At 42.6% G+C, this 22,345-nt stretch overlaps 1 protein-coding gene across 1 annotated transcript in view; it reads left to right on the plus strand.

Annotated features, from left to right (window-relative positions):
• Positions 1 to 22,345, plus strand: part of eys (eyes shut homolog) — a 445,373-nt gene that overhangs the window by 158,899 nt on the left and 264,129 nt on the right. The window contains exon 22 of the mRNA XM_037532720.1: positions 17,511 to 17,632. Within this exon, the coding sequence (XP_037388617.1) occupies positions 17,511 to 17,632 (122 nt within the window). The remainder of the gene's footprint in view (positions 1 to 17,510; positions 17,633 to 22,345) is intronic.

The raw sequence follows: 22,345 nt of genomic DNA on the forward strand, positions 1-22,345 counted from the left end.
CAGCACAACACACACTAACACACCACCACCACGTCAGTGTCACTGCAGTGCTGAGAATGAGCCACCACCCAAACAGTACCTGCTCTGTGAGGGTCCATGGGGGTCCTGCCCACTGAAGAACAGGGTAACAGAGTATCAGAGAAACAGATGGACTACAGTCTGTAACTGTAGAACTACAGAGTGCAGCTATACAGTAAGTGGAGCTGATAAAGTGGACAGTGAGCGCAGAAACGAGGAGGTGGTCAGAATGTTGTGGCTGACCGGTGTATATTAACAGTATTGGACTGTACACCATATTGGAGCGTGCATGTCTTAACAGTCAGTTTGCCTTGTAGACATTCACTAAGTTTGCTGAAGTCGTCACACTTTAGTCATCAAATAACCACAGACATCCTTGTTTTTACTGTTTGGAGCATTTAATTTATTCGTTTATTTATTTATTTATTTTTATTAACAGTATTTTTATTCGTGGGTCTATGCAAAGTCAGAACACAGACTAATTTAAGGAAAAGCATAACATCGCAGGATGTTACGGTGATTTCCTATTAATCAACATCCTCCTCCTGGCCAGAAGGGAAGCAAAGGCCAAGACCTCCTTAATCCTGCTTGGAATTCTTGAGTCTGTGTTAATTTGCCCAGATAGGCTCAGTTCAGAACTTGGCACAATCTCTAGATCAGATACATCTGATAAACAGTTTGTTGACAACCAAGCAGGACCAAAGCTGTTTTTCACTGGTTATGTTACTGTAAACAAAGACAACATCCGATTAGTTCAAATGTAATTATGTAATCACAGCTCTCTCATTCAGAGAACACCCTTCACCACACACACACACACACACACACACACATATATATAGACACATTTTCAAAATCTATTTATTTGTGTAGTTTATTTGCTGAGAAAAGTGTTAATATTTGAATAAACTATTAATAATAATTTATATAAATAAACAGTGATTTTCTGGATGTTGGTGTGTGTGTTTACCCATCTCCAAGCCTCTCCTCGAGGAAGCCCAGTATTATATGTAGAAAGAAATTCTTGTTCCTTTTTATTGTTTTTCTGTTTATTTGAATTATGAATACGACTTTATTCTAATGGATATTGTGATAAACTCACTGCTGAGGTCAACTGGTTAAACATTTGCTTAGACGCCTAAAACTTTGACACAGTACAATTATGTATGCTGAGAAAATCCGCAAGATACACCACCTTCAGCACCGCATCATGGATAAAAGCATAAACAATAAAACGGCGTCCTGTGACTTTTGACTCACTCTGTGTATGTATATATATATATATGTGTGTGTGTGTGTGTATATATATATATATATATATATATATATATGTGTGTGTGTGTGTGTGTGTGTATATATATATATATATATATATATATATATATATATATATATATGTGTGTGTGTGTGTGTGTGTGTGTGTGTGTGTGTGTGTATATATATATATATGTGTGTGTGTGTGTGTATATATATATATGTGTGTGTGTGTGTGTGTGTATATATATATATATATATATATATGTGTGTGTGTGTGTGTGTGTGTGTGTGTGTGTGTATATATATATATATATATATATGTGTGTGTGTGTGTGTGTATATATATATATATGTGTGTGTGTGTGTGTGTGTGTGTGTGTGTGTATATATATATATATATATATATATATATGTGTGTGTGTGTGTGTGTGTGTGTATATATATGATACATATATATATGATGAGAGAGAGCGAGAGAGAGACAGGGGAGGTTAAACAGTGTGGGGCTGGGGCGGGAGGAGTCCTTGATGATGCACACAGCGCCTGGTGGTGAATGTCTCTGATGGCAGGGAGCCGTGTGGCCAGTGATGCGCTCAGTGGTCCTCACCACTTTTTGGAGTGCCTCCCTGTCGGCCACAGTGGAGCTACTGATCCACACTGTAACACAGCTGGTCTCTTTGAGGCAATGTTTCCGAGGACGTAAGATACTTAGATATATAAAATAATCCATTTGCATGAGGAAGGATACGATCTAAGGAAAATAAGCAGAAAAACGAGCTTCCAAAACCGGAGTTAAAGTTACGGAGAAAATGGGGCTCCTAACAACCACCTGGAAGACTTTCGGAGACTGCGATAGTTAGCGGTCCACCTTAACTGTAGGAATAACGTGATAGCTTAGCTTAGTGCTACATTAGCTACCCTCCTAACATCCAGGCTGACGGAGTTTCCCTGTTGTTGTGCGGATGTAATGGCAAGTGAAGTGGTCTGTTTTCCTGCGTGGGGGTCTCAAACGTGTAGGGCTAAACTACACTGATTCTGCTTACTGCTGCCGCTGACGTCGGGTTGTTTACATTGCCTGGGAGACGACACTGTCAATCATTTTGGGTTCTGACACGCCCACACAGTCCTAAGCAGCAGCTCAGAATTTTTGGAGCATTTATCTGCTATTAAATTGCCCTAATTCTTGAATATAATCCTGTTAAATGCTCATCTTTACTATCAGTCATTATTTTAAACCATGTTGACAGGGCGTTTAAACGACGAGACTAATAAGACTGTTAAGTGATACTTTTTTAATCCCACAAACGGGGAAATTCCACCTCCGCATTTAACCCATCCGTGAAGTGACACACCACATACACACACACCAGGGGGCAGTGAGCACACTTGCCCTTTCCACGACACCTGGAGAGCAATTGGGGGTTAGATGTCTTGCTCAAGGGCACCTTAGTCATGCTGGGGATCGAACCGGCAACCTTCCGGTCACAGGGCCAGTTCCCTAACCTCCAGCCCACGACTGCCCCGCTGCTTACTTATGCTGAGTAAGCGAGCCTTTAAAAAAATCGGTCTGCCAGACGTGAAGCCTTTAGGACGTTCCGAGAGAATTCAAGCCTCTTCTTCTCCCAGAAGAGATGAGTTCTCTGTCTGTACGTTAAATGTCATGGAGATGTCGTCATATGTCAGGGAAAAATCATGGAGTCCCCCTGATGACAAAGTATATGACCCCTGACGTGGTGGACGGCTTCAGGTAATGGAAAATACCCATCAGCCATAACGCACCAGTAGTACGTTCAGTATAGAGTGTACCTCCAGCATTATTTGACGACATGATTTACTGAAATAGGTTGTCAAGGCAGTTCGGCTGAGATGTTATCTGCTGGGAAATGACTCAGTGAAAGGTATCTAATAGCATTCCCAGCAGCCACCTTGCAGGTTTGCTTCAAAGTGCCTTCAGTTAAAATGACAATGCTATGAGTTTTTTGGTTTTCTTTCTCGACTTCTATTCTCGGGTGTCTTCGTTTTTTCTCTCATGACTAATAATCGTCTGTTTTTCTCTGTAATTACAGGCGTTTCACGCTCGGCACTTAATTAAGCCCTTCTTTGATATACGTAAGAGTAACATATTGCAGGACCGCATGCACCGGCTGCGTGTGGCATTGGAATTGTTCTTGCTGTTTCTGTTCAATCAAGTGAGGAGAAAAATACCTGCAAAGGCTTTTCTGACTTAAAGCAGCCGTTTGCTAATGATGTGTCAGCGTCATTTTCCCCAAATGATTTTACTGCAGACTGAAACTCGCTTCCCAAACCAGCTTTAAAAAACAGATTTTTTTAATATTGTCAAACAGTTACAGTTGTGATAAATACGCCGATCGGGCGTAACATCATGACCACCTCCTTGTTTCTGCGCTCACTGTCCACTTTATCAGCTCCACTTACTGTATAGCTGCACTCTGTAGTTCTACAGTTACAGACTGTAGTCCATCTGTTTCTCTGATACTCTGTTACCCTGTTCTTCAGTGGTCAGGACCCCCATGGACCCTCACAGAGCAGGTACTGTTTGGGTGGTGGGTCGTTCTCAGCACTGCAGTAACACTGACGTGGTGGTGGTGTGTTAGTGTGTGTTGTGCTGGTCTGAGTGGATCAGACAGCAGTGCTGCTCGACTTTTTAAACACCTCAGTGTCGCTGCTGGACTGAAAACCAAAAATATCCAACTGACAGCGTCCTGTGACCACTGATGAAGGACTAGAGGATGACCGACACAAACTGAGCAGCAGATGAGCTGTCGTCTCTGACTTTACATCTACAAGGTGGACTGACAAGGTAGGAGCGTCTAATAGAGTGGACAGTGAGTGGACACAGTGATCTCATTCCCACATGCTAATAAGGTGTGGCCACACATTAGGCGCATGTAGACGCATTTAAACGCTTTTCTTCAAAATGAACCAGATTACTGTTTAGCGTGTTGAGTTGTAGCAAACAGACAGTCTAAAAATCAGTAAAAGCTTCGATGGATTATATTTTGTCCAGGTTTGTCCTCTTCTGGAGGACCCATCCTCCGCTCTGCCCTCCCTTCGGCCCATCTAAACTAATAGGCCAAGGGAAAGAAATAGTGACCTCCTCTGTCTTCCCAGCCTCTTCCTCCTCCCCTGCTCTCCCTCTTCAGCGCTGCCATCCATCCTGATACACTTTCTCCCCTCTCTTTCTATTTTTATTCGGTACAACCCCCCCACCCTCCCTCCCTCCGCCACTGCTTTGTTCACTTGTCTTTCCTCTTCTCTCCCGGCTCCCTCTCCACCCCTGCAAGCAGGGCAGCCCTCCGCCCGCTAAATTATAAACAAGGTGTTAGGCCTCATACACTTGTTCCCAAGCGCCGTACAGTGGGGGGAAAATAGCATATCATTTATTCCTGTTGAATAATGCAAGTCTGATCCTTTTAATACAGAAAAGGAGAAGAGGTCTGTTTCTCCGGCTATTAGTGGCAGCCCTTCCAATGAAAAGACCAGCCGTACGTGGAGAGTCGCTGAGCTTGAGCTCGTTTCCTGCAGGCTCCTCGCCCCAGTTGCATGCGGAATGGCGAGGTGTTTATTCAGCACGCTAGTCCTGGAGAGTGATGGCAAACTGTCCTTAGCAGTAGAGATTTCATTAGACGGAGATCAGGGAAGGCTGAAAGATGGAATCAGGTCAGAGGCACCATGAATCAGGCAGTATTATTCGACTTAGTAAATAAAGTCGGTCACACCAGAGACGTCAGCTAAAAGCTTCGTATGAGATCATGAGCTGAAAGAGAAAATGCAACTTCAGCTTTTTGCGACGTTTTAGAGTTTCTGTTTCTCTTTGCAGGTTAAACGTATCAGGAAACCAGCTGGAGTGATTATAAACACTAATAAGTCCATTCGTCTCCAAATGATCGATGTCCGTCTTAAATCTCTTTCTTTGCTGTTTCGTAGCTACTAGCTCGGTGAGACTGTTGTCTGTGTTGCTATGGTGACCAGCCGTCTGGGCTGATCTTCAGGGTTAAAGGGTGAGTCAGCAGTTCTACATTAACTCCAGCGTTTATGACCATTTCCTGCCACGACAGGGCAGGAAAAGAACATGTTGCTGAAACCTGGACTAGTTTTTCAGTCATATTTGGGACTGAATTTCTGGCCCTGCCTCTCCACATGAATGTAACTTGAGGTGAAAGGTGGCTAAAATTACTCTCCTTACTTATGAAGAGGAAAAACGTGACCTCAACAAAGTCGATAAAATGGGCTGTGATCTTTATACAGTTTCCCCTGAACACCTGGTCCCACTTCAACCAACGGAAAGCTACCAAATCTGTGTTTTCCTGATATATTTCTCTCTTACTCAGCCCAGAAGCACAGAAGACCACCGGCTCCTCACGTCAGGGTGGGTAAAGGATCCCATGGTGCTGCATAAAGAGGAAAAACTCATCATAGGAAGGAAATGACATCAGCTAATTAACACAGATGTGAACAATGCAGGCCTTTAGAGAACTTTAGCTGATGTTAACAGCCGAGAGATGAACAGTCGTCCCCTAACGGAGCTGCAGACCGCCGGTATAGCTTTACTCTCTGTTTCTGGAGATTTAAATGAGGTTTGAATGGAGAAACAAACGTTAAATATCAGACTGAACGTCGTGGGACGGAAAACGGCATCGTGTGTCGACAGACGTGATTCTGTGAGTTTGCTGGTGCAGTTAGTTCAGAGTTCAGCTCCAGTCCTGAAACCCCTGAACTGGTTTCCTGGATAAAATACCGGATATTATTAGCTGATTAATCCCTTCTGGAGCTGATTGAGGTGAACAGCAGAGAGAAACGCTGAACTATACAGTGCAGAGGCTCCAAACCTGGAGTGAAAGCACTGAATTAGGTCGGTGTGTCTCTCGTCTCTCGGCTTCTGTCGCATCTTACAGGTGAATCATTCACAAAGCACAGCAAATTGAAGGCATCGCACTATACAGTGTGACGTCATGTGAAACAGCAGAATCCAGCTTTCTCAGTCATTTTAGAATCATTTACAGCCCTGTTCATCATTCTGGACACCTACATTTTCATCATCTGTTACATCTGTCAGCTATTTATTTGAAAGCTTTAAAATTACACTGGATTATTATGCTGGTCATATTTCAGTTTATACATTTTTCTGGAACCACAGTGGTGTAATGGTGTTAAACACTGACTCCGAACTCTTGAACAGTATTTTGTGTTTTAGTAAATTAAGAAAGGCCGTCTCCTGGACAAGTTGTTAGTATCGACAGATGAGAAGCGTGTTTGGTGCCTGTCTCTATCAGCACTTACATCCCGGAAAAGGTTCTGTTCCCGAATGTCTGTGAAGCTTTTCAGTCACACAGGAAGTGTTTGAAGTGATGAAACCCCCCGAACAAGCTGAGAAACATCTTTGCCATCTTCAAACACGTCTTCATCTGTCTTCACCAGTCACCTTGACTTACCTCTGCTAGACACCTGAATGATAGGGATGACAGAAAGAATCTGCGACGACGTTCAGGACAGAACCTTTTTAGGCCCCTGGGGGTTCATAAGGAGACCCCTTTGCGTTTGGTAGGCACAAAATCTAAAAATGCTTGTCTTTACTGATATACAGTAGATACAGTGTATATAAATACACTGCATCTTAATCAGATTTACTTTATCGGACCTTACTCTGATCTAAGAAATCAGAGTAAGAGTTTACAGTGCTGATAAATCTGATTACTGAGCTGAAATCCAGCCTCTTTATCAGATTTCTTAGTCAGATTTACTTTATCGGACCTTACTCTGATCTAAGAAATCAGAGTAAGAGTTTACAGTGCTGATAAATCTGATTACTGAGCTGAAATCCAGCCTCTTTATCAGATTTCTTAGTCAGATTTACTTTATCGGACCTTACTCTGATCTAAGAAATCAGAGTAAGAGTTTACAGTGCTGATAAATCTGATTACTGAGCTGAAATCCAGCCTCTTTATCAGATTTCTTAATCAGATTTACTTTATCGGACCTTACTCTGATCTAAGAAATCAGAGTAAGAGTTTACAGTGCTGATAAATCTGATTACTGAGTTAAAATCCAGCCTCTTCATCAGATTTCTTAATCAGATTTACTTTATCGGACCTTACTCTGATCTAAGAAATCAGAGTAAGAGTTTAGGTGCACTGATAAATCTGATTACTGAGCTGAAATCCAGCCTCTTTATCAGATTTCTTAATCAGATTTACTTTATCGGACCTTACTCTGATCTAAGAAATCAGAGTAAGAGTTTACAGTGCTGATAAATCTGATTACTGAGCTGAAATCCAGCCTCTTTATCAGATTTCTTAGTCAGATTTACTTTATCGGACCTTACTCTGATCTAAGAAATCAGAGTAAGAGTTTAGGTGCACTGATAAATCTGATTACTGAGCTGAAATCCAGCCTCTTTATCAGATTTCTTAATCAGATTTACTTTATCGGACCTTACTCTGATCTAAGAAATCAGAGTAAGAGTTTACAGTGCTGATAAATCTGATTACTGAGTTAAAATCCAGCCTCTTCATCAGATTTCTTAATCAGATTTACTTTATCGGACCTTACTCTGATCTAAGAAATCAGAGTAAGAGTTTAGGTGCACTGATAAATCTGATTACTGAGCTGAAATCCAGCCTCTTTATCAGATTTCTTAATCAGATTTACTTTATCGGACCTTACTCTGATCTAAGAAATCAGAGTAAGAGTTTACAGTGCTGATAAATCTGATTACTGAGCTAAAATCCAGCCTCTTCATCAGATTCCTTAATCAGAAGTCTAGATCAGAGTATGGTGTTTACATTTGAATAATCAGATAACTGCAGAAATCTGATTATGATCAGATTATTAGGGGCGCATAAACACAATCATTGTTGGGAGGGCTCCATGTTCTTCTGACCAAGATAAACCTAATCCTGGTTAATAATAATTAATAATGATCGAATTCTGAAAACAAGAAATTCTTGCTACGTTCTAGTGTATTTTGTTTATTTGTAGATATAAACTGCTAAACAGCTGCTTAACACTTTCACGCTGTACTGAGTTCATTACTCAGAATATTTCCATAAATGGTATGTTTTAAAACTTTAACAGGGTCTATGTTAATCAGACTCATTTTAAAAAGCAAGACAAATGTATTCATGTACACGTATGTTCATATCCAGCAGCGTCCAGAGGGAAATGCATTTACCGATGTTTATGAATATGTATTTTAGTAATGCATATGAATCAGACTGATATTGCCCAAGAGTTTACATTAGCATGGACCTCATTTTAGGTTTTATTCTAGCCTGAATACTAATAGGCACACATGACTTGCTTTGCTGAGTCACTGTGCTGGTTCTGAGGTTTCATTCCGGTGTGATGACTCCAGCTTTTTCGTTGTTATTGCCGTAGCCGAGACGACGGAGACGGATAACTCAATGCGGCAGATTTCCTTTGAGTATTGCGATCTGAGAAGTGCTGTACAAAATAACGAGACATTTTGCCCCGGGGAAAACAAGCAAACGTTGAATCTCTCATATGCATGTAAACAAAGCACTTAATAAGGCCGCAGATATTGGAAGAACATCACCTGACACTTTTACGACCCGCGATATGGATTTAGAATAGCGCGGACGCATTAATAGCCACTCTATATGCTCAATGGTTGGATCATTGCATGAGTGGTTTAAGAGATTTTTATAAGCCCACAGGCATGAAATCACTGACTACGAAATGGCCTACCCAGCACGTAATTGAGCACTTTAATGGTACACTTCCCCGTGGCGATCATCACGGTATGTGGACCAGCAACGTCTGTAAAAGATAAAAAAACGCTGTTGCAGTGACTCGCGTCACTTCTAATACAGTCGCTAACTGCGACTGACCTTTACCTCTCTGTGTGATGACCGAGGCCGGGAAGCGAGGCGCCCAGCAGAACTTCCTGGCGTAGGCCATGCAAACGATACTAATCTTGCCTGTGCATGATCTTTCGCTCCGTTTGAACGGTCCTCAGACTCGGCTGCAACATGTTGAGCCCTAAGAACTTTTAGCTTTTAGGACATCTTTTAGATGTAATTGATGCGCAAGGCACTAAATAGTGAAAGATCAAATGTACACAATTCACTGCTTGTCCAAGTGTAGTCGGTCAGCTAGGCATTAGAGGCAGGTCTGAGTCAAGACCAAGACCTGGACACATTCAGGAGTCCACTGCCAACACTGTAACGAATGAACCCTTCAAATGGCAGGTTTGATTCTTCATATAAGGATTTAATGCCAACTTATATATGCTACAGTCACATGCGCAACATGTCGCTCGGGTTTATCTAGAACCACGCCACGCAACACAAATGTGTCACAAAAGCAAGAGTCTTTGCAGTTTGTGTTACATTTGTATGTGTATTGTCCATTTATTAGTCATAAACTTTATGTAGATGACGTCAACAATTAAATCATGACTGCCTTATGGCTATTTTAGATATTCTCTTTGATTTTTTTCCCAATATGTTAAACTCAGGAAGCACAACCCCATTTCTAAAGTTGGGATGCAGTGCAATGATGTGCAAATCATTTAAACACTTTATTTAATTGAAAATAAAACAAAGACAACATATCAAATGTTGAAGCTGAAAAATGTATGGCAATTTTTAATCTGATGCCAGCAGCACGTTGTAAAAGGACGAGGGAGTGTTTACCACCGTGTTTCATCACCTCTTCTTATAACACTCTGTAAGCATTGAGAACTGAGGAGACACCGACTGCTTTAGTTTTGAAAGTGCAATATTTCTCGTTCTTGCTTGATACAGGATTTCAGGGTCTCTTTTGTCGTATTTTTCATTTCATAATGCGGCAAATGTTATCAGTGGGTGATGGGTCTGGACGGCAGGCAGGTCAGTTTAGCACCCAAACTCTTTTAGTACAGTGCAGTGGTGCTGTAACACATGCAGAATGGGGTTTGACTCTATCTTGGTAAAGGAAGCAAGGCCTTCTCTGAAAAAGACGTCATCTGGATGGCAGCATATGCTGCTTCCAAACCTGTATAGATCGCTCAGCGTTAGTGGTGCCTTCACAAATGCTGTGTCCACTAATACCATCATGGATGCTGGCTTTTTGTACTGATAACAAGCCAGGTGGATCATCTCCTCTTTAGCCTGGCAAATGCAACGTCGATTAACTTTTCACTTGATTTCACATTTTGATTTGTTGGACCACAGGACACTTTTCCACTTCACCTCAGTCCATTTTAATTGAGCTTGGGCCCAGAGAAGGTGGCAGCATTTCTGGATTCTGTTTATATTTGTTTTCCTCTTTTTATTTTAGAGTTTTAACTTGCCTTTGTGGATGCAGTGATGAACTGGTTTCACAGACAGTGGTTTTCAGAAGTGTTTCTGAGCCCATGCAGTGATTTCCACTACAGAATCATGTCTGTTTTTAATGCAGTGCTGCCTGAGGACCCAAATATCACAGCCAGCAAATGTTTTTTTGGCTTTGCTCTTTGCTTACTGAGATTCGGTAAATCTTTTCATCGTCTATGGTACGTAATATCACTAAATAGACAAATTTGTTTTTTAAAACAATAGAATTTCTAGGTTTAAACATTAATACATGTACGATTTACTATTGTTAATTAAATATAGGGTTTAAATAATTTGCACATCGTTGTGATCTGTTTTTATGTACATTTTGTACAGCATCCCAACCACTTTGGAAGCAGGGTTGGAAACTGCACTAGTGCAGAAAAAATGCAAAATGTAAGTATTTAAGTTCTTTATAAAGATAATCAACAAAATCCATAATTTGACCAGGGCTGAAAACTTTTGCTGAGTGTGTTTGGCCTTTTCTTAGCAGGTTGAGCAGTGTGTAGAGGCGGGCAAATTAATATAATATCGCAATACTTCAAAACATTTTAGTATAGTGTCATGATCTTTATTGTTTTAGACATCTGATCAGTTGGAACCGAGAAAAAAGAGCCAGCGGTGCTACATAAAAAAAAAAAATCCAACCAAAAACTGTAAATCAGTGATTTTAATTCACTATTTCGCATAAACAGTAAACAGTTAAACAGTAATTTTACTTTTTTTATAATAAGAGGTGTTGTATTTATCATAGTTTATCACAGTAGCGATATATACTGTCATATTGCCCAGTAGCAGTGCATATTTTCTTAGTCTTTTGGTGCTCTGGGACACTTTTTAAAGACATCGGTTCAGGCTAAACAGATTTATGGCTTATTATCGAGCCGCACGTAGAAACTGTGATGTAATATTTCTTCATGATCAGATAGTTTTGTTCTTCTCTCCCTGAGCAGCAGTAAGCAGTGAGCTAGAACTCTATTCGTTTGACAGAATTCAGGTACATACGATGCGCCTCACAGCCAGAAGCGGTTCACGGTTGGAAAAGGGAAAAGCCATCTGTGAGGATGAAGAGGGCGAAGGAGGTGAATGTCTGTTTTTCAGGCCTTATGCTCTAAATCTCAGTCTGAGTATCATCAGCCTTGCTTGAGAGAACCCGTCTGTTATGCTAGCGCTTTGTGTACGGCCACCTCCTTTTGCCACTGTTCATTTTTATGAGCTTGTTTTTATTGAAAATGCTGTGGAGTAGGTTTATAGGCGCTTACCCACATCAACCCCTGAGCCCCGTGTTACTGTTCAGGGCAGAGGTATTGGAGGTTTATGTCCAGAGACTTGTACAGGAGTGTGAGTAAGTCAGAGACCGCCCTTTATTCATTCCGTTTTCAGTCAAAACGGACTTTAAAGACAGGTTATTTATTTTTCAGGAGGTGTTTCTGGGGATATTAAATATCGATAATGATGCTGGTGCTTAACCGCGGTGTCGATGTCGCTGATGGGGATACCGATACCCATGACCAACACCATGAGGCAATTTCTGACGCGTGCATGCGCATCAGTGGACAAAAGTTTTTGGTGTTAAGAACTCACTGCCAGAGCCGCTTACCTGAACGGCTGAGCTGCTTCTTTCAGTAATCACTCAGTAAAGCCGCTGTGTGGTCACTCACAATCTGAGTTAATGTTACTGAGAGCATAAGGAACTGCTGGACTCTCAGCGTAATGAGCCTTTAGCCTTTGTTTATCCTTTAGCATAGCAGCCCACTAGCCAGACTTGTGCATCCACGAGCCCCACCTATGGTGCCCCTCCGTCTGTCAGCTGTATCACTCAGCATTGGGGTCTCACAGCCCGTTGCTTCAGCCCAGCCAGAAAAAGCACTGAAAGCTGCTGATACGGACCGTGAGTGGCGAAACGTGAAATGCCAGCTCCGTTTATGAGCCAGAGAAGCTGCTTATCTGAATACTGTTTAGCTCTGTCTTTAACTGTTCTGCACAGCAAAGATGTTTTACATTGTTATTAGTTATAGTTATTAAAATGGTTCTTATTATGAATGAAATAATAGTAAGTACAAAATAAGTTTTCTTTAGCATGTAATGAATGTAATTCAACAGTTAAAGCCATCCAGACAAGCTGAGTGCGTTAGATTTTAGATGCAGAAGACAGATTTTAACCAAAATAAAATGTTTTTAAAATGTAATAAATGTACAAATAACAGGACTTATAGGTGAGTTAGGTTAGATAAAGTTAATATTGGTATTGGTACTCAGTATCGGAAGGGAAAAAGTTGTTTCGGTGCATCTCTAAGATGAAAAAGGGGCTGCTAGCGACCACCTGGAAGACTTGGTAGACACCAACCTGCCCCCAGCAGGAAAACAGCACTTAAAGCTTTTATCTTTGATGCCGGAACATTAATGGTGTAATATTTATAGGCCATTTGGTCTTGAAATGAAATGAATGAAGGGTGGTCTTTGACCTTTGCATACTTCTGTATGCATGTATGGATATTTTGAGATGTGAAGCACTTGCCTGGTATACTGTAAGGGTTTCAGGCAAGTGGGCTAATTTAGATGTTGTACAGCTGTTCAAAGAAGCATAAAGGGTGATGCCTAATATTATACCATGTCCTACTTTATGGTTCCTCATGTAAGCCACAGCTAGAGTTCCGTGCACAATCTTTTTCATTAACGTGTAATTAGTTAAGGCTGCACGTTCCAGCCTATATGCGTGTGACTCATACATTGCCTACAGTGTCTTTGTGCCATCACGTAGAGTCAATTCACACAGACTTTCACCTCCTAACCAGTATGAAATATTCACAATTCAATTAAGAAAATTGTCTCTCAGTTTGCCAATGGGAAGTTTGCCTTTGCTTTTCTCTTTTTTTCCTTCAAAGCTCGGTTTGGGAGCTTGTGTTCCCAGATTGCCATTTACCTCATTATTTTTGTTTGTGTGTTTGTTCATGTGTGTTTGTGTGCGCAGGGTTAAAAAATACCCCTCGGAGCTGGAGCTCACTGGAGGAGAGCCGCTGTAGGTGATTTAGCTGCCCAAATAAGATTATGCTCTCCGTTTGCCGGAGGTTCGGAAAGGGAGTCTCCCACAGGCGTCTAATTTACCAGGCCGCGCCGGAATTCTTCCTCCTCCATTATGAATAAGGCCCGCAGTGAACAAATCATATCGGACAAAGTCGAGCGGTGCATGAAATACACATCAGCCCGGCCTCAGACGGTCCCAGCCGAAACCTTTTTGCCGAAAAAGCGAGTGACCGCGGGACCCCTCCTTCGTTTTGTATGTAAAGTAGATGTTTGATGGAAACGAATAGCCGTAGCATCATTCATCTCTCCTCTTACGGTCCTGTTGTGCTTCAGCTGGGTTCACTTCCATTCGTAGCACCTTCAGAGCAGGTTTACAGACCACCCACTCCATGTGTGACCTGTACGACATCGATTGTTTGAGCTCAGTTTGTGAATTGGCTTCAGATTATGTGGAAACAAGCGCCTGCATACTAGTGCCTCAGCACGGTACAGTTACACATTCATACCATTCATACGCTGTTCAAGTCCTGTCGAGTCCAGAGTTCGTTGCAGCTTGTGCAGTTGCACAATGTCACGACTGCAGATGATCCACAGGACAAGAACTACACTTCCCAGAAGTCCTGACGCCGAGCTGTTTCCCTTGCTGCTGTTCCCAGAGTTGGACTCCGTTACCCAGACTCCTCAGCGGAGTCATGGGACTTCTCATCAACAGCCTATCAGCGCTCGCGCTCTCCCGAAGTTACTCACCTGTTTATGATTTTCTCCTGATTAGTTTTGTTAGCATTGCTTTCCTCCATGGAAATACTGAGCGTTTCTTGTATCTTACATTTTACACTGACACTCTGATCCAGAGCGACTTACAATTTGATCAATTTACACAGGTAGGCGAAGGTGGTGTTAGGAGTCTTGCCCAAGGACTCTTATTGGTATAATGTAGGGTGTTTACCCAGGTGGGGATTGAACCCCAGTCTACAGCGTAGAAGGCAGAGGTGTTACCCACTACACTAACCAACCACCACTTCTTGACTTTGATTCTCATGTATGACTTACTGCCTGTTTTTGTTTGACCCTGCTTTTTGGATTTACCCTTCTTGTACCTTTGCTGGACCTGATTGCTTTATGGTTTTGACTCCTCGCCTGCTTTTTGGATCATGCTCTGTCTTCCCCAACTCTGTTATGGTTGCCTTTCACCTGCTGCCTGCTTTTCTGGATTTGACCCAAGCCTGTGTATTGGTGACTGTGTTTTCCCGATTACACCAGCGAAGCTCCACTGTTGCCTTTTAACCACACATGTCTGCTCACCGACTCCACGTCACACACAATTTCATGCGCATCTTGCTTTAACAGTAAACACAAGCAACAGTAGCAGCAATCTCCAAATGCGACCGTACCTTTTGCTTCATTAGGTTTTATGTAAGAGTCACACACAGCTAGTTTCCTTTTGAAAAGAGAAATTTGATTAAGCATTAGTGAGGTCAGGTACTGGTGTTGGATGGTCAGTTCTGGATCACTCCAACTTATCCTCCATCAGTTCAATAAATGCAGTTCCACAGCTTCACAGTCCAATGCTGGGAGCTTCATAGCACTCTAGCCCATGCTTGGCACTGGGCATGGTGAACTTCAGCTCATGTGTGGCTGCTCCACGACATCCTGTTGTGTTGTCAGTGCATTTGAACCTGAATTCACTAATAAGAAGGAGTGTCCACAAACTTTTGGACATGTAATGTATATCAGTGCCGGGCATAAATGGGGCTGTATTTCAGGCATGTTCTGAGCACACAGCTGGACCATGTCAGCGTTTCAGGGGTGTTGAAATGTACTTGATTCCATCTGATCCAGGGTAATTCGGGGGGGTTTGCTGGGAGCAGGTCGCTTTAGTAATTTATGCTGAAATTTGTGCTTTGCATGCTTTTAAACATATGCCTGAATATTTGGTGCCGGATTGTTGGTGGGTGGATGAAGGAGTATATTTGCATAGCAATGGTTGCACTTCCACTAAGACGACTGTAACTTTGAAATGCATTCCGAGCTCCTTTTTTCTGTGTTAGTGGGTTGACCCCCCCCCCCCACAGCCCACGTCTTCCAGTTCTCGATGCAGGTGACAAGTTCATGAAGTTCAACCAGCTTGTACTCATTCATGTGAAGGCTACAGTGCCTGTCTGCTTCAGGGCTTTTGTTATTCCGTTCATTTTAACTCGTCATATGAAAGTCAAACAGAAGCCAATTTACGGAGACGCTCGAGCGCGCCACTGCCTTCGTGTCATGGTCTGACTTTTTTTTAAGATAGGCCACAGAACTTTCACTAGCCTAGGAGAGAATATGTTTTCCATAAATACAAGGTGATTCAAAAAGATTCATCCGGTTCATTGTTACAGATCACTACAGATCAGTGCAGTGAGCTGTAAACGGTTTAAATGAGCATAAAGTTTATTATGTAGTTCTACAAGGTCTCAGTCTGAACCTCCTCCAGCTGGACGGACGACATCAACACCACAGTCAAACTCATCCTAGACTGGACTGAGCGTGTCGGGCGTCGCTGCTCTCACGGCTCTTTCAGTGGGATTTCGGAGATCATCCAGTGCTGTGGAACCAGCGCCGAACGCTCTGAGCTGCTGGAGCTTCACTGCTGATGAAAATCCCGCTGCTCAGTTCTGACGGATTCACTCTTATTGACGTGGAGAACGCAGAACGCTTTCAGCTCAGGGGTCTCAGCTCCTCTCAGACTGAAGGAGCCGGTCAGGAACTCTATGACCCCCTCTTACAGTTGGATTGTGATTGGTTCCTCGACGCCTCACGGTTGAAAAAAATGGCGCTGTGGAATCGGATGCATCTTTTTAAATCAGCGTGTATATTCATGCTAATTTATTCAGAATGTTCTGTTAAAATACAGATGCTTAACATAATTTATAGGCCTGTTAGGTCAGCCTGTGTGACAATCAACGCAGTATAAATAAACTTTAATTGAACTGTCACTGCTTTACATCTGCGGCAGTTTGAACTTAACCCATAATTCACTCTATCAGCCTCTTCTAGAAGCAGATTAAACTGTCACCTCAATGCCAGGTTAGGCTACAATGACTGACTGCTATGAAAACAAATGAATGAAGCACTATAAGCTTTATATATAGCTTTATGGTGAAGAAAGCCCTGTAGGTATTAGTTGGAGATGGTGGTGAGTGTCAGGGGAGCACCGCTAGGACTGTGCAGAAGTCAGAATTTCAATCAAAACAGCTTATTTGTGTTTATGCCTTCATTCCAGCTTCCGTTCTTTTCAGGAGCCTCACTTTCAGCTCCTCAAAGAATCCGCAGACTCACCTCCAAAGCTCAGTCTCAGAAGCTGGTTGATGATTTTCTGAAGTGATCAAACCCATTCAGTGGTGCTGAGGTCTGGACTCTGGGGCGGTCAGTCCATCGTTCAGCTTCTTTGTTTGGTGTGTCCGTCTCCTTTTCTCAGTGAGGTTCTTCTTGATCAGCTACACGTCCTTTCAGACCCACAGTGCTGAGTGGTCTTCTCACAGTGGAAGGATGGAGAAAAACCTGTGGATGTTTTCAGATCTGAAGCACCTTGATTTTCTCCTCTCTCTCTCTCAGAGATCAAAGTTTTCAGCGCTGTTTATCTCATGGGGGCAGTTTTGGGGTCGACCAGCTCTTCCAGGTGGTTGTTAGGAGCCACATCTGTTCCAGGACTTTAACAAACTCCAGTTTTGTGTGACTCCGGATTGTGTTAAGTCTAACCTCATTAGAAAGATCTCCTAAAAACAAAAGCTGAATGAAGTTCGTCTTTTCTTTTTGTTCTGTTTTTCTCTAGGCCATGGTGGGGTTTCGGTGGTCTACGTTCTTTTAATTCTCCTCTCCCTTTATTCACACCTTTAGAGTTACCAGTGCGTGTGCAGACCAGGCTGGGAGGGGGACTTCTGCGAGCAGGAAACGGACGAGTGCGCATCGAACCCCTGCAAAAACAATGGCACCTGCACCGATCTGCCCAACGCCTACAGGTACGTCCAGCACGGCTTAAGGCCTACGAAGAGAGCAGGAGACTGAGGGGATATGCCAACAGTCAATATGAGTTTTAATGGTAGCTGTGTAGAAGTTTCAGCATCTTCTGCCGAGAGATGGGAATGCAGTAAAGGCTTTGAGTTCTTTTAATATAAATGGACTTGAGCTGTTTTTAGGTCATAACAGTGTGGAATAAAACTTTAGGCCCATCGACAAGCCATTTGAAGAGTTAGCCTGTCTTACATTCACTGCACTCAGTGTATTGATTATAGTGTGAGCTTGTTTTAAAATGCAGAAAGGTGAAATGATTGGTTATTGCAGAGCTCCAGTATGTTCACGCAGGCATTTGGGTGCTTGCAGTATCTGCGAAACCTCAACAAAACAGGGTTTATTATATTTCATTATATTCCACAGTTTTTTTTAAATATTTTATTTAGATTTTAAAAGTTATAAACATAATACAAATAACAAAAACAAATGAAGAACATACATTGTTGAACAAAAAAAAAAAGGGAGAGATACGAGAGTTTCAATTATATTTATTTAATGCTGTATACATTCTATCTGGTCCAGTGGAATGTCCTTAATGTAATCAATAAATGGTTGCCAGGTCTTATATTTTACTATTATTATTTCATTGATAGGTTGTTTTTTTCTAGGGGTGTACAACCCTTGATTTTCAGAAAGCCACATCCCAACAGGAATTTGAGCGTCTGATTTCCATTTTAGCGCGATACGTTTTTTAGCAATGGTTAACATCATTTCTATAAGCCGTAGAGCAGATTTATTTCTGAAATCTGTAAAGTTTCCCAGAAGACCGATTTCTGGGTCTACTGGAAAGGCCTTTTCATTGATCTCTGACTTTTTGCCCAGTCACTTTAGGGCCTGTCCAGGCGCAATGCAAAAAAGTTGCTTCAGCAGAGCCACATCTAAAACAGAGGGGTGCAATGTTGGGGTTAAATCTATGCAATTCAGATGGAGTAACAGAAAAGCTGGTGAATGATTATATTCCACTCTTCAAAAGACACGCTTTTAAATCAGAACACATTATGGAGCCTAGAATGCTGTTTGGAATGGATTTGCCGCGATAAACGTTTGAAGCAATGTGCTGTTGCGACCGGGTTTCAGATGAGTTGCATGGCGCTGCAACTCGAGTGCAATTTAGTTTCATGTAGGTTTCAAGCAACTAAAGTTGCACAAAACGTTCACAGCCGAAGTTGCATTTTTAAGCCCTTGTATGTAAACTAGTGCTTTCGTAGTATCTGTGGGTAGGGACGCATGAACAGGATCAGCCAAGATGGGCAGGCTTTTGCTCTAAATGTGCAGTCGGGCGATTTCTTTGTTTGATTTTGGTCCGTCTGTCGCAGTTTTATGAGGTGAAGAATCTGTAAGTGCACTGTGTTTAAATGCTGCTTCTACAGCCATGCTGCCATGTTATAGCACAGTTAGCCATGACTCGTTGTGCTGGACAGCCAGTCGCCTCTTACTTTTGAATCAAAGTTTGATTCTTGTTATTTCAATAAGCAGAGACCCCCGTTTCCCATTTTCCATTTATGCCAGTTTTCCCCATTAAAAGGCAAACGATGTTATCTGACTTATGGAATGTGTTGGAAATGTGCTGGTATCTTCCACGTGTTCGTTTAACCTGAACAGTGTGAACTGGGCTTAAAATGAAGGTTCATCTAAAATAAACCCATGAAAATTCAAGATTCTCCAGCTGGAGTATATCATCACTGTCACAACAAAACTGTGTCACTGTTATTATTTTGACATAATTTAGAAAGGCCAGTGACGACAGTGTTAGAAATAAGGATTGAGGTACATTTCTCAAGGTACAAACAGTGTGAATGTTCCCTCAGAGGTTCTACAGTGGTTCTACGGTCTGATTGTGGAGCTTAAATCAGGTTCTCCAGGTGAAAAATCTGTTTTAAATCAGAGCAGTAGAATAAAAGCCTGGAGGCGAGGCGAGGCGGGGTGTGTGGAGTCAGTCCAGCTTAGAACACATCATTTGTGGATTATGGTTGAGTTGTTCCCTGACTGAAGGTACTGAGATGGAGCCTTGAGGGAACCACTCCAGTGACAGTTTAGTGCCTTTACTTCAGAGGTTGTACCTTTTTATTTTGGGTGAAAGGTTCACGATAAATTGACCAAAAGGAAAGTTTATTATCTTACGCAAATAAAAATCGTAAGTTTGTCCATCTCCTCTAATGCTGCTGATGTGGCTTATACCTCCATATCTTATAGATCTCACCTGTGATTGTGGACACATTATGGCTGAAAAGTGTCTGAATTGCTCTAAAGCTATAATTCATGTGTTTTTTTTATTGCATGGACTCAGTCTATACGTCGGGTCTTCAGTTACCTTCCTCTCTGGCCTACATTGGTGGTATAATTACCAAACAGTTACCAGCTGGATGAGCTTTTAAAATTTATCGTGATAGCTTTACTCTGCTCTGACGGCATGTAACGCTGTTAACCCCTTAAAATCCCAGCCTTATCACACCTAAAGCTTATTAGTCGGTACCTTGCCCGGCGTCTGAAGTATCGTGCAGCCCACCAGGCTCAGTACTGTATCCGCACAGGCCAAAACAAGGTGTTAATTGTCGGTTATCGTCATCGACCCAGAAATTCCATATCTGGCGCAGGGGGGGTTTGGCAGGAATCTGAGGCCGTCTTGCCACATTGGAGCCGGAGAAGCCCCCGCTCTGAGATTAGCGTTCGCAAATGGCCGAGATAATGAATGGCAGATGGCAGGTAAAACAAATGAATCAATCAGTGACACTCAGCAGGGAGGGGGGGGGGTTGGATCTGTGACTCAGTTGAGGGAAAAAAGCTGCTGTTGCGCCACATATACATACACACAGAGGGAGAGAGCGGAGAGGGAAGTGCTGGGGGATGGGAGGAGACGGAGCGCCGTGGCCCAGGCCTGTGAGCTCACTGCCACCAAGTGGAGCGAACGTTCCTCCGGTGCTCTTTCTCTCACTCCTTCTCTCCTCTCCCTCTCTCGCATGCTTTCTGGTAAATATAATCCCCGCTCAGCGCTTTCACCTCCCACTGTCCTACTTCCGGCTGTCTGGAGTTTAATGCTCCGCGGTCCGATGCCGCAATTAACCTGTTAATCTCCTCAACTGTTTAGAAATCCTCCTCACGTACGAGGGGGTCTTTGACAGCGGCTCGGCTCCGATTGAGCGCCGCGCTTTCAAACCGCTTAAAGTGGCGGAAAATGCACATAAATCCCAGAAGAACCTGCTTTCCGTAGAGTTCTGTAGAGCTCCGGGCCGAGAAACGGGATTACCTCATTGTGCTCCATCCTTTCCTTCTGTTTTGCGTCAACCTCAAATTCCACGGGCCACCGAAAATTAATGGCATGTTAGGAAATTCATACCGATAACGACTATGATCATAGTAGTTAATGGTACAGTGAGGAGACGTTTCTATTAAAACTGGGCTCCGTTGTGAATTATGGTTACATAACAGCACTGGGCCGGTAGTCTTACCCAGCGACGGGGAGGAAGCTCACAGCAGATCATCGTCTTGAGGGGAAAAAGCCTTTTAGTGGGATGGAGATGACAGCAGATGTTATTTTTCATTCCCATGTTGTGGCTAGTGATGGCACTAGCCATGTGGTCTCGGAAACTGTGTGAAATGGCTCAGTCTTCAGTTACCTTCCTCTGTGTCCTGCATTGGTGGTATAATTACCAAACAGTTACCAGCTGGATGAGCTCTTAAATTCCTTAATGATTTATAATAATAGCTTTATTGTGCTCTGTTAACCCCTTAAAATCCCAGCCTTATCACATCTAAGGCTTATTATTCGGTAACTACAGGGTGGCTGAGCTGTTCTTAGCTTATAGAAGTGTGTAATAAGACTTTGGGCTTTATATCTGGCCATATAAGGGGTTAATATTCAGTGGCTTCTTTGGTTGGAAACCTTTCCACTCTTCTTCTTGTCTTCTGGACAAGTTTGTCCGTTATTCATTCAACCGCAGGTTCTTTTATTTGTATTTATCTCTTCTTCTTTACCGGACTGAGAATCTACTTTATAGTCTTTCCAAGCGGAGTATTGATCTGTGTAGTTAATTAGTTGATGAACGCCACATGTAAAACGATGTTTTGTTGATGTGAAGTTAAAATAAGTTAAAACATCCTCTACAGCAAACAGTGTCTGTTTATTTCCGTTTGTTTGCAGAGTTAAACCTATAGCTGTATGTTTGCTATATTATAATAACAATAGTAGTGCTATGTACACTATATTGCCACAAGGATTCGCTCCCCCATCCAAATCACTGAATTCAGGTGTTCCAGTCACTTCCATGGCCACAGGTGTATAAAGCCGAGCCCCTAGGCCTGCAGACTGCTTCTACAGACATTAGTGAAAGAATGGGTCGCTCTCAGGAGCTCAGAGAATTCCAGCGTGGTACCGTGATCGGACGCCACCTGTGCAGCAAGTCCAGTCGTGAAATTTCCTCACTACTAAATATTCCACAGTCCACTGTCAGTGGGATTATAACAAAGTGGAAGCGATTGGGAACGACAGCAACTCAGCCACAAAGTGGTCAGCCACGTAAAATGACAGAGCGGTCAGCGGATGCTGAGGGGCATAGTGCGCAGAGGTCACCGACTTTCTGCAGAGTCAATCACTACAGACCTCCAAACTTCATGTGGCCTTCAGATCAGCTCAAGAACAGCGTAGAGAGCTTCATGGAATGGGT

This window comes from Pygocentrus nattereri, chromosome 22 (genome assembly GCF_015220715.1).
Source record: "Pygocentrus nattereri isolate fPygNat1 chromosome 22, fPygNat1.pri, whole genome shotgun sequence".
Lineage (NCBI taxonomy): Eukaryota > Metazoa > Chordata > Actinopteri > Characiformes > Serrasalmidae > Pygocentrus > Pygocentrus nattereri.